Source organism: Danio rerio, chromosome 5 (assembly GCF_052040795.2).
Source record: "Danio rerio strain M-AB ecotype USA chromosome 5, GRCz13ab, whole genome shotgun sequence".
NCBI classification, from domain to species: domain Eukaryota; kingdom Metazoa; phylum Chordata; class Actinopteri; order Cypriniformes; family Danionidae; genus Danio; species Danio rerio.
This window is the reverse complement of record NC_141025.1, coordinates 2,402,946-2,416,516: the sequence shown is the minus strand read 5'-3', so window position 1 is coordinate 2,416,516 and position 13,571 is coordinate 2,402,946. Positions and strand designations below refer to the sequence as shown.

Here is a 13,571-nt window from a genome sequence, read left to right as displayed (position 1 = left end):
CAAACAGAACTAAACTCCATTGTGTAGATGGTTCAAGCATGTTGAAAATAATTTTTCAATCAAGTTCTCTTACATAGAAAAAGTAAATTAAATGGCTACTAGGGATGCTCATTTCGGTTAATTTTGCTAACCGACAACCGCCGCTCATTAATCGGTTATTACCGGTTAACTGGTCAGATAACTATTAATTTTATATTAAACAAATTGACGTGTCTATTTTGTGTCTGACACATTAAATATTGCATTTTAAAATACTGATTTATTTTTATATATTAATAGCGGAACAGAACAACAGAGCTTTTTCACGCACCTGATGTGTTTAGCACAGAAGAACAGAATAATCTAAATAAAATGAATAAAATAAATAGGACTGCCCTAAATTATTTTCACTTAAATAATTAATTTATATTACAAAACGAAAATACTGACTGATTCTTTTTAATAACCAGCATGGGCTTTTTTTTTCCAATCATATGTTTTTTTTTCTTTCGTCAAATAAAAATAGCTGACTTCCTCAAATTGCCCGCTCCAAGGAAAATATGCATTTATTTAATGCCCCGCTGTTATTATTATAATCACAAAACCTTTTACATTTTTAATAGAAATCATTATTTTAAAGAATATGTCCTGATATAGCCTATGGTTTCCTCTCTCTCCCTCGCGGTCGAGTGCGCGCTGCGTAATGAAAAGACAGCAACAACGCGCGCATATGTAGACTTTTTGTAAACAGTTTTGTTGTTTAAATATGATATTGCATTAATCTGCGTACATGTTTTAAGCTGTAAAATAAAAAGTAAAGCCTATTTGTTGCGTTTATTACGCAGATACAGGTCAACATAAGCGCTGGTTTAGCATCAACACGTCTGTATCAAACAGCAATATTCTTCTTCCATTTTGCTTCTTTGGCAAATGTGTCTGTAGGCACGGGTTATACGTTATCATCCCGCAAATTAAGTATGTCTTGCAGTTAAACAAGGGGCCGAAAACAAGGCGCACCTCACTGCCTTTATATGTTGACATGGAAAAAAGAAGAGGCGCGGTCCTCTTATGAAACGACTGAATCAGCTGGATATCGATTGTGCAAAAGTGTTGCTGTCTGTGTTGTTACAATTGTAATATTTAATACTATTGTGATATTCAAGATATGTATATTCATACAGCTCTGGATAACTTAAAACAACGATTAGACCTTCAGAGCGGTGTTAATGCGTCCTGAAGTAAAGCGAAACGGCTATAAACTCCAGCATGATAGAGTGATTATATGCAGAGCCATACTTTATCTCTAAATAAAGTATAACTATAGAAACTGTGTTCATCTTAACTTAAAGCTTCTGCGTGTTTTCTGACCTCACGCATCGCGAACCTGTCAGTCAACACTCTCAAAGGTTCAAACAGAAAGCGCACAGCACGGTTACAGAAAAGTTTGCGCTGTTACCTGACATCTGGTGAACGCCCATCCCTCTCTGCGCAGCCACATTAACAGTGTGAGCAAATCATTGTATATGCGCTGAAAATCCAGCCGCTTTGACAGCATTGGCAATGTTTCTGGCGTTGTCGGTTGTCAAGCGGGGTTAAGTTGGTTTTGTTTTTGATATTTCTGACACATTCAGACGGTCCCTTACTAAGAGCTCCGTGCGAGCTCTCCCGGCTAAATATTGGAGGGCTTAAACGGAGCAGTGCTTGTAATGTCGAACAAAAAAAAAGTGTTAATTAGCTCAACTTTTGCAGGCACGCGTGACGTTATTGGAAAGGTAGTCACGGGGTGTGTCGTGATTCTCCCTTATCACACCACGACACAGTAGATCTGAGTGTCGCGATTTCGATTTTATATCGTGTATCGTTACAGCCCTAGTCCACATTAAATGTTTAAAAAAGACATGTTTAAAGGATTATATGCAGCATCCTTAACTTATTCTCTTAGGTAAGGTGAGATGTCCAATTAAGTATCATACTTGGAGTGAAAATCTTGAAGCATTAGAATTGATACTCGGCTCATCACTATGACAAGGACTCTTTATCAGCTGCAAAAATCCTGATCGCTAAATATTATATCAAATATATAATATAAATATGACAAATAACTTAAATGTAATTAATTTATCTTTATTTACAAATATTTAATGATATAAAATACATTTTTATTTATTTATTTAAAAAAATGTTATTTAAAAAGTTCCTGCAAAATCCTGAGGACGAATGATGGTAAATAAAAGTAAAAAACAGAATAAAGTAAAAGTGAGCAGCAGAAGCAGGTTCGCTAACTCACCGCAGATCTTGAGCGGCGCTTCGAGCTCCAGCAGGATGGGCTGACTGAGGAAAATCTCACGAGACTTTAAACACAATCCTCGAATCTCGTTCTCCTGCAGCTGAACGTTCTTACCAGGCTTCGACCCTCTCACTGCAAACACACACACAAAAACACTCGCTTTACACACCCCAAGGAGAAATATAAGACAGAGCAATAAACGACCACTAATGACAGTTACATAATTGCAATTATGTTTAATATGCATAATAAGAGTACATGAGTGCACGTGATATTGCTTTTATACTGTCTCTGTACTGTGTACTGTCCTAGTACATGTTAGTCTTTATTACAGTTGAGGCATTATTATAATCAGGGAACATTCTGGATGGAATATTTTGTTAACTTAAGTCTGCATGTTTCCCAATACTAGGTTGTGGCTGGAAGGCCATCCGCTGCATAAAACATATGCTGAAATAGTTGAATTTTTTAACCAGGCATGTTTACTGCTTTGATATATCTAACATGTTTCTTAAATGTGTTCACTGGGTTGAAAAAGTAGACTACCCTAACAATTAAAAACAGCATATTTTAGAGCAGTGATCACAATATGGTGATATTTTTATCCAAAGTTATCACAACATCAGAATCTTACACCGGCCCATGCCTAGTGACTACTGCAGATGTGCACACTGATGCTGAAACAATATATTGTGCAGCACTACATGTATCATGAGGCTCTAACCAAAACAAAGCCCTATTATGCAGATCCACATGGCCTATCTGTGATCCGCTGCTATAAGTGAAGCAGGTTAGCATCACTGCTGAAGTCTGCAGACGTGCCCTACTTGCAGAGGATCAAAGTGACCTACAGGATTCATCCCTAATGTGCACACGGATCATCCCGCAGTCTCATTTCCCCCGCTTTCAATGCCTTCCAGCTTGCAATGTTTGCAGTTTTTACATCGATCTCATTTTTATTGCGCCAAAACTCCAGGGAATAGTCAAAGCCTGGCCTGTACAGCATGACGGCCTGTTACTGCCCAGCATTTCTATTTTTACTCTGTGTTTTGAGCAACTGGCTCACAGTACTGCGGCTCTGGACTGAAGATGGCTTTGTTGGTTACCCAAAGTTGAAAACGGGTGGGCAGACGGAACATACCGTACAGAGTATTCAACTACTCAATGGATTATCCATATAGAGAAAGCTTTATTTTTTAAATTAATTTTCTATTGATAAATAATGCATGAATGTGCTTGCTTAATACGTTTGTTGTGATTTAAATTACACGATTAAGTGATTAACCTAATGCCAAGTTTTGGTGCTAATAATTAAATGACAAAAAATGCTAGGAAGCATTTTAAAAATTAAGAGGCAACCAAAATAAAACATAAGTACTGTAATTGTAAAATGTTATCAAATATTTATTAATGTAATAATGATAATAATAATAATAATAATAATAATAATAATAATAATAATAAATCAACTACATTTAAATATTTTTTTAATTTAAATATAATTATAATATTAAATTACAATTAAATAATGTGTAGTGGTACAGAATATTTAATATACACAAGTATTGCATTTATAAAACCAAGAGCTTTTAAAATTTTACATAATCTTCACAGGGTTCTCTAACAAATAGAACTAGGAATAGTATTATATAAATGTAACCTTATAATAAAACACTATTGTGCAGTACAATACACTTATATACACTCCAATGGCCACTTTATTAGGTATACCTGTCCAATTGCTCGTTAATGCAAATTTCTATTCAGCCAATCACATGCAAGAAATTCAATGCATTTAGACATGTAGACAGTCAAGGTGATCTGCTGCAGTTCAAACCGAGCATCAGTATGGGGAAGAAAGGGGATTTAATCAATTCAGACTGGTTTCTTGAACATGACGATGAGTTCACTGTACTCAAATGGCCTCCACAGTCACCAGAGCTTAATCCAATAGAGCACATTTGGGATGTGGTGGAACGGGAGATTGGCATCGTGGATGTGCAGCCGACAAATCTGCAGCAACTGCGTGATGCTATCATGACAATATGGAGAAAAATCTCTGAGGAATATTTCCAGTACCTTGTTGAATCTCTGTTATGAAGGATTAAGGCAGTTCTGAAGGCAAAAGTGGGTCCAACCCAATACAAGTAAGGTGTACCTAATAAAGTGGCCGGTGAGTGTAGGTGTAAAGGTGGAAAATATTGATCATTTGCACCATTGCCAGTCTGAATAATCTTACTACAAGAACACAAAAAAAAAACTGAGCAAACAGAGCAACACAACAAAGCAAAGTGAGACACACAACAGGACTAGAAGACGTAAAAAAACAAAACAAGTTACAACAATGAGCAATGGGCTCTTTTAATGAGTTCTCAGTGACATCATTGAGTGAGATGATGTCAAGTCGCTCCATCACCATTAGCTAAACCCTTCGTAAAGGAATTGTCTGCCAAATAACAACACATAGATGCATGTGTAAGGCATGATGTTAAAATCTGCACTTTTAAGTCTATCATTTAGTTTATATTAACTTTAGGGAAATTAATAAATGTGCATGGCCTCTACAGCAAGTAAACAACATATAGAGTTTCTAAAAATGTTATATTTGAAATGGGTAAACAAAAACTCCCACTTTAAAACTGAAAAGATACAAGTAAACAATGACAACATATATTTTGCATAAATTAACTGTGAATTTAGATGTACACTGATGAGCTTTGGGTGTAATTATACACATAAAGAGGGCGTTTCTTCCCGTCCCACATAAGATGTCTTTTGTTTTCAACTATAAAGCAAACACCTAAAATTAAATGCTAGTTGTTTTGGTGACAGTCAAACTTGCTCTGAAACATTAAATAATGTAATCTATTGGTTATGTAATTAAGTTAATTGCCCTTTAAAAAACTGGTCATACATAGTCATACCATGGTCATACACAAGACATTTGGCCATAAGAGAAATGGTCTAGCCCAACTGAGCCTGGTTTCTCTTGAGGTTTTTTAATTCTTCACTTTCCCCAATTGGTGAAGTCTTTTCCTCGCCGCTGTCGCCACTAGCTTGCATGGTTCGGGATCTGTAGAGCTGCGCATCGATGGATTTGCTCCTCAGTGTTTGGACTTTCAGTAGTGATTATTAAACCACACTGAACTGAGCTAAACTGAACTGAACTTAAACACTGAAAACTGAACTGACCCTGTTTCAATTTACTATGACCTTCTTTGTGAAGCTGCTTTGACACAATTTACATTGTAAAAGCGGTAGACAAATGAAGTTGAATTGAATAGTATTTTAAAGTCTTCAAATATTGTGTTGAGTCTCCTACAACAGGTTTAAATGCATCTAAAATCAGAAATTATCGTAATTTTCTCTAGTATTAATAAAACTGCATTTAATATTAGCATCATATTGCAATAATTTCAATATAGTTATTTATCAATTCTGCATGTTTTTTTCCACAATGATGCCTCTTGTACATTGTCTTATCTTTTAGGAGAAGTCAGTGTTATTTCCAGTCAAAACAAAAACTTGCTGGTTGAATAAAAGTAACTTTAAGTCACAATTAAGTCAGTATGCCTAATTTTGGGCTTGACTGTATATAGCAAGGCTCGAAATCTTATCTATGCGACCTCAAAATGTATTTGGGAGCATTTGTGTGAGTGCATAAAAATGTTGCCAAGCGACCTGTTTTCACTGCAAAATGTTCACTGTATGCGCAAATTTAGGAGAAATTCTTCTTTGCACTAAAAAACACCAAAATGCAGCACTCAGGAATAGTTTAAAACTGTTGACATGTCAACTTGTTGCAGTAAACAAATCTCACAATGATTGCCCCGCCTTCGAACTCTTCTTATTGGCACACTGCTCTAGAACAGAATGCGAATGGATTGGTTAATATCACCTGTCAATCACTCAGTTCAGATGACAAAGAACTACAGCAATGAAAAAGTAAAGGTCTGGATACGAGAGAATGAAAATAACACTGACAGATTGTGTTTTTGAAACCACCTAAAGTTACAAATAATGGCACATCTTATTAGTGATCATGCGGTGAATGTTAAACCACAATTTACACCAGGGCTATTTAATTGGCGGCCCGAGGGCCGAACCTGGCACCCGAGGGAATTTGTTCCGGCCCTCCAAACAGTGTGACCAAGACATCAAAAATAAATTTAGTTCAGTCGAAAAACGGCCACTATAGTTATGAAGTGTTGTGCGTCTGCACAATCAGTTAAAGGCTGCGCAGAGCGCGAGTCACCATAAGCGACTGGTGCTTGCAGCCGAAAACATAGGAATGCAACGATTAGCCGATTTCACACTTAATTGCGCTTTGATTCGTCACAGTTAATTAATCGTAAAGTCTTCTCTAAGCCGCATTTCTGTTGCAGGGAACAAAACGAAACTGCTGCAATTAAACAAAGATATGGCAAGTTGCCAACTGTGCGCTAGTTTAAAGTTCCAAGTATACTGAGGCTACTACACACGCAGACCGAATTAACAATAGCAGCGGCCGTTATCATATCATGTCTTTTTTCGCTTGCAGGTTTGTTATTTCTAATGTAAGAATATATGATAAATGACAATATGCGCGCACAAGCGGAGCAACGCGCTTGCGTCTTTCTGGGCGCATGCAGTAGAAAACATCTCATGGGGAGAGTTGTGCGTGCCCTTCAGTGCAATGTAAACAAAAGATTTTAGACGAGTTATTATTAAAATGATATGCATGAATGCAGATGGCAACAACAGTTAATCTAAATAACTACTTACCTAATATAAAGCTTAAATTTACATTAGACGTGATAACCGTGAAACAATCATTATTCTTCAGACTATATAATCGTACAACCAAAATCTATAATTGCTGCATCCATAATTGTTTTGCAGTTCAAAAAATAAACATATGAATGTGTCTGAATGTAGAAGAAGCCTACTTCAGCAATGCATTGCTTTTGTTGTGCTCGGAAATATAACATTTGAATGTTTGTACAAAAAAAAAAAAAAAAACAGCCTATTGTACACTGCACTGATATTATGTAGTATCAAAATACAATATATTAACATTTTAATGTAGAAAAATACAATATGGGTGTCTTAAGGAAAAATACAGCATATGGGCTCTTGTATGCAGTTGTGTCATCACTCATATAACAAGTCATATCTCTCCAGCCCTTCGTTTGGGATACTTTTTATGAACCGGCCCCATGACGAACTAATTGAATAGCCCTGCTTTACAATTTACGAAGAGTGGATAAAAGACTTCCAGTGAGTTAGGGCATACTCACATTATGTACAGTTGCCTTGAACCGTGCCGAAGCTTGCTTGTCCCCCCCTCCTGTCTCCCCCGATGGCCCGCACTCACAATGCATTCGAGCCCGAGCACGCTTACGTCATCAATAATGCACTGTTCAGTTTAACTGAAGCCCTCTCGCTCAGAACAGTGGAGATTTCATTAGTTATATCATTTTAGTCACAATGACATGCAGTCAAATATTTTGCCAAACAGATCAGCCACTTTTGACGATCAAAAACAATCATAAAGACCTCGTGCTGCAGGAATTAGGTGTCGTGCAGTGAGGGGTTTGTTTCTTTAATAATCTACGACAGTTTGTGTTTATTAAACAGTAAGAATGATTAATAAACCCATATGAAACAATCTTTTAAGTCACATTTCGTCTTCAGTTTCGGGCTCAGGTGTGCTTTGCACTCACACTAGAAGCATACCGTGCCAAAGCCCAAGTGAACCGCGTTCTGGTACACCTCTTCCAACCGGGCCAGGGCCAGCCAAGTGAACCGTGCCTGAGCCCAAATTAGAGCACTTTCTTCTTAAACAATCTGGGAAACGGGCCTGGGGACAGTTCAGATAACATAGTGTGAGTGTGCCCTTAAAGTCCGTATTAATAATGACAGCGTACAGGGTACCCCCGGGATCCTCCAAATGAAATTCAAGGCTTTTTAAGACCTTTTTAATACCATTTAAAATGAAATTCAATGCCAACCTTGTACGCATTCCGATAGAAATGTGAGGGAAAAATGTATAAATTTTGAACCCTAGAAAATAATTATGTACAAGTGACTACTTGAATTGAATAAAACACTTAATTTAAATGGTCAGTTATACACATACGCAACGGCGTAACACACATTTGATTTTTAATAAACAAATAAATTTGAACTTGGTGTTGAACACTATAGCCTTCGTGAAATTGAGCACTTTAAGTAGTTGGAACTTAAATACTCACACTCGTCTTCCTCGCCATAGTAAGCTACGGCGACACATTTTCTTTTTCATTCACTTAACATTACATTGCATTAATTTTTTAATTAGCCTACATTAGCAACAGTTAATTTTGTTATGGTATGAACTTTAATCCTAGGAAAGGCAAAAATAAATTAATTAATTAATTAAGACCTTTGTAACAAAATCCAAGACTTTGTATACCAAATTCAAGGCTATTAAGGTCTTAATTTGAGATTATCAAATTTAAGACTTTTTCAATTATTTTAAGACCCCACGGGTACTCTGGACTAAAGCATTCACTGTAAAGCCGGTGGGATGGAGTTTTCAGGTAACAGCATTTGCCACATCTACATATTTTAAGCATGAGATTTAACTTTTTTAATCCTTCGTTTATTCGTCACAATGGTGTCAGTTGTGCAACTGGCACGGCGTTCACCATTGGAAAAAAAAGAGCATGCATTCACTGAGATTAAACTAACATTGCAGCTCATGAAAAGACTGCTATTGCTATTAGGATGACGTATGAAAATAAGTTATAAGTCAATATTATCTGTGCAATATCAGACAGCACAGTTATTATCATAAACCCAATGGTGGGCACATGCTGATTTTTTGCTGGTTAGTTTTGATAAGAGTTGATTTCAAACGCAATAAATCTGTTAGTATAAAACTTGTAACGGTGCTCATAGTTTTTGGTTGGTGCGTCTAACTTTTGGCTTGTGCGCCTAGATTTTTGAAGTTAGTAGCACTGGTGCTACCAAGCAAAAAGGTTAATTTTGAGCCCTGATTTAATAAGAAATATTGTCATCATAATAGGCATGAGACGATAAACTTTAAGGTATAGCGTGGTTTGGAAAAGTCAAGGTTTTAAAACCATCAAAATTTTCCACTATACCGTCCCTTAGGTATGTGTATTATTTTTTATTTACTTTTTTTTTGTTTTGTTTTTTAGGACAACAGTCTCTCCAGCAGAAAAGATACCCAAAGACGCCGTTTTAAATTGTAAAAAAATCTGTTTTTGAAATAAATGAAGACAGCAGAAGTCTATAATTCATTCGAATGATTTAGCCTGACATGTTTACTGCTCCAGAATATTATAAATGTTTCTCAAAGTAAAACACACTGTGTTCAAAAGGGAAAAAAGTTGTAGTTTTTTTTATCCAGACATTTAAAAACAACATATTTTAGAGCAGTAATCACATTACCATGAAACCGTGATATTCTTATCCAAGATTATCATACCGTCAGAATTATATATCGGCCCATACCTACATCACAACACTCAAAAACATCACATCACATATATTTTCCCAGTATCGTGCAGCCCTAATTAGCAAATATGCAGACAGTTTAGATTGAATGTCAGCTATATTAAAGACTGCAAATGAAAAAACCCACAGTATGACCAGCTTTTAAAAGCAGTTTCCCCAACACTGCCACACAGATTGAGCACATCACGTGGTTTACCACGGTAATTGTGTGCTAGCATGCATACTGTGAGTCACTGCTCCATAAAGCTTGACTCTCCTCCACACCACCAACTGTTCCTCACAGCAGCTCTCCTTCACTACAAAGACAACAACACACTACATCTGAGAAACAACACAGGAGGATTAAAAGCCACAATATGTAGCGCAGAGCCATTGAGCCCGGAGTGGAGTTTCACAGTGAATGAAGCCAAAAGATGAAGCAAGCAGAAGTAAAATAACTGTGACACACATCAGCTGTGCGGGAGAAGCCTTATTTCACCATCAGAAACTCCCGAGAAATGAAGCACACATTCCAGACTACACCTTCTCACAAGTGCGCACGTGCTCAAACTCACATACCAACATCAACAAGGAGTTAAACAACAACTGAGGAGTTTGGCATTAAAACTGTTTAGTACAGTACAGTTCATAAGCAGAGCCAGAATCTCTGCACGTTATGGATTTCTGATGGATGATTTAAAGTGCACAGGGGCTGAAACATTAAATACATCTTAATAATAATTAGTGCTGGGCAAAGAGGAATCACATCTAAAATGAAAGTTTCTGACAGCAGTAAATAAGTGAACAATTATTTGAACTGTACAACCGTACAAGCTAAACTATTTAACATTTATTATTTTTCATAATTTGTCTTGACCTGCAATAGAAGCTATTTTAAACTTAAAATTAAAAAAAACTATACTTTTAAAAACTATAAAGTGGGCCGGGTTGTCTTAAGCACAATTAGTACACAAGTACACTACTAATAAACTGATATTAGTATACTTAAAGTATACTTGTATACTTGACCTTACTTAAGTATACTAATGAGAATAATACGCCAAGTTCAGACTGCATGATTTACTTTCATGCGAGTAATAATCACACAGTATGAACTATCGAAGACGCCATCTGAGGGAATCGCTGATGAGCCTCTGACACCCTTAAGATATTTGACATGTTAAAGGGGTGGTTCACAATGTAATTTTAAGCCTTGGTTGTGTTTATAAAATGCAAAGCAATGTGTGCTCATGTTTCACTTGAAGAAATCACGTTATTTTTTCATAAATCTCACTTTGATTATATACAGCTACTCAGCTAACGTGTGTGTATTTATGTGTGTGTGAACTGCCTGTAGACGCGTGTAAGACAAGCGCATGTGCGCAGGACCAATGTTTATTTTTCTTTTATGCTCAGATTAAGTTACTTTCTGTAATTTACAGTGACATTGTTGACAGAAGAATAAAGCACAAGATGTGGGATGCGACCTGTGTGAGCTTTAATTTATTTTTCTGCTGCTACATGAGTTAGGCGAGCTCTCCTGTATTTTCTTAACACGTTACGCGAAGTCTTTCACATATATCCGGAATATGCAGGTATTGTGAAGCGGTGCGCTAGGAAGCGATAGGAATCTGCAGTTGTGAAGCGGTGCGCGCGCACTCGCAATTTCAAGGGTTGGGGCTTTGAATCACAGACCCTCCCCGCCATCCAAAGATAATATGCTAAGCGGTTAGCATTTTGGCAGATCACCTACTGCAACTTTAATATTGAACTGTAAGCACTTCTGTCTTTGTGTTGTGTCCTTTAGAAGCCCAAATACAGAAACAAACAAAGTATTTTTTGTAGTCCCCAAAATTCGTTCATTGTAGGCTTTGCTAAGCTAACTCTGTAAAAACCAGGGTCTCCCTTTGCATTGAACTTTGAGCATTTTACATTCAGAGATGCTGTTTACATTTACATTTAGTCATTTAGCAGACGCTTTTATCCAAAGCAACTTACAAATGAGGACAAGGAAGCAATTTACACAACTAGGAGCAACAATGAATAAGTGCTATAGGCAAGTTTCAGGTCTGTTTGTGTTCACACAGCTACATTACACATCAACTAAAGTTTAAAATATGATATCGTAGTGGACCACCCCTTTAAATATCTGGAGCTGTCGGCCATTGAAATCATGCCGTGTGAAATGTGCTTTGACTGAAAATAACATCAGCGATAACCTGCAGTCAATCAGAGAACAGCATCCACTAGTGTGGGTATCAGCAGGCCAGCCGGAGGTTGAGGGAGAAGTTAAAAGCGCTCATTTTCAGTTTATTTGGACTCAAGAAATGGAGGAAAAACTAGTTTAAACTTGGCAAAAGCCATCATCTGAGCAATACCACATCCGGCTCGAAAAAAAAAAAAAAAGGTTGAGGAGAAATTGCTAATTCCCTTCAAAAGCCAGGTGAGCAAAATAAGTACAATTTCTACCGCACTAAAGGCTTCTTTCTCATGATGTAGTTAATAACACGAGATATGTGGCCTCGCATTGTTTTCATGTCATCTCTCACATGTGTTCGGTTGTGAGATGAAGTTTGGACAAACTTGTCACTGATTATACTATTGTAAAGTCATGCAGCGTAGAACCCCGTCGCCAATCCAACCTACAGTGTGAACACGGCACCGGCAGAACGCCAGCCTAGATAGTCATGCAGTGTGAAAACATTTGTGACAACTACGTTGAAAATCATGCAGTCTGAACTCGGCATAAGTATACTTCTTTTTCCTTATTTACGGACTTGCTTACCAAGATCAGTCTTGTACAGCGAGGGGGACTATTGCCGCTCTGACATCCAATCCAAGTCAAAGCCTGTCATCCTGTATATTAATGGGAAGTTTGCATCATTGTATTGACTCGGACCTTTGAGTCTTGTTCATTGAGATGAACAAATGTTTATTTTCTTGTTATGTTAACTCGGTTAGGGATATAGGCAAGTCATCGTATAACGATGGTTTGTCCTGTATAGACTAGAGCTGCACAATTAATCGAAAAAAAAAGATTGCGATCTCAATTCGACCCCCTAGACGATCTTAATCCAGCAATTCAACAATTCTGTCAATCATATTTTCAAGTTCAGGAGAGAAGAAAAGGCGGCTGCACAAGTCTTTTCATTGTTTCACACACGTTGCTCAGTGACATGGACCCCTCCAAATGTTGTTGAACGAGTCACATAATGTATTTATAAGGTATAATTCACCTAAAAATGTCATTTTTGTCTTCATATAATGATGTTTTCGCGGCTGGGAAATCACACGTAACGTGAGCTGCTAAAAGCGAGCTGTTATTACAGAGAGGGAGGGAGTGATATATAATAATGGACGCGCGCGCATCTACTTTAGTGAACAGAACCTGCATATGCTGTAACAGGTAATACAGTTGTAAATAATATTCAGTTTGTGGCACAGAGTGATCGTTTGGGAGCCGCGCGTGAAGTATGAACAAGTACTTAGCATTCAAAATGAAACCGAAACTGTGCACTTCCTTTAAATGATCAAATCGCATTTTAGAGTTATGATTACGACAAACATTTGATATGCGTTTTCTTTCATAGCGAACATAAATGTTTACAGTGTCAGTATAACTACTCTAGCCTATATATTGTTGAATATAATCTAATAATGACAAATGTCTGATTTTACCAGTGAATAAATTTGTCTAATAATGTTGTCAATGACAGATTGCAATCTCAAACATAATAATTCAACATCAGAGTTATTATAAGTAGAATAGAATTATTTATAGAAACCAGTAGACCTACACATAATATTATTATCGATCTTT

At 37.0% G+C, this 13,571-nt stretch overlaps 1 protein-coding gene and 1 long non-coding RNA gene across 4 annotated transcripts in view; both read right to left on the bottom strand.

The window, feature by feature from the left end:
• LOC147843774 (uncharacterized) overlaps positions 1 to 13,571 on the bottom strand; it is a 321,977-nt gene that overhangs the window by 177,823 nt on the left and 130,583 nt on the right. The gene's annotated exons all lie outside the window — the stretch shown is intronic.
• Positions 1 to 13,571, bottom strand: part of ppp1cc (protein phosphatase 1, catalytic subunit, gamma isozyme) — a 39,053-nt gene that overhangs the window by 19,664 nt on the left and 5,818 nt on the right. For all 3 annotated transcript variants that reach the window (XR_015490784.1, XR_015490785.1, XM_087253247.1), the window contains exon 2: positions 2,267 to 2,398. Coding sequence is in view for 1 of the 3 variants with exons in the window: in XM_087253247.1 (XP_087109373.1) it covers positions 2,267 to 2,398 (132 nt within the window). In the remaining 2 variants the exon portion in view is untranslated. The remainder of the gene's footprint in view (positions 1 to 2,266; positions 2,399 to 13,571) is intronic.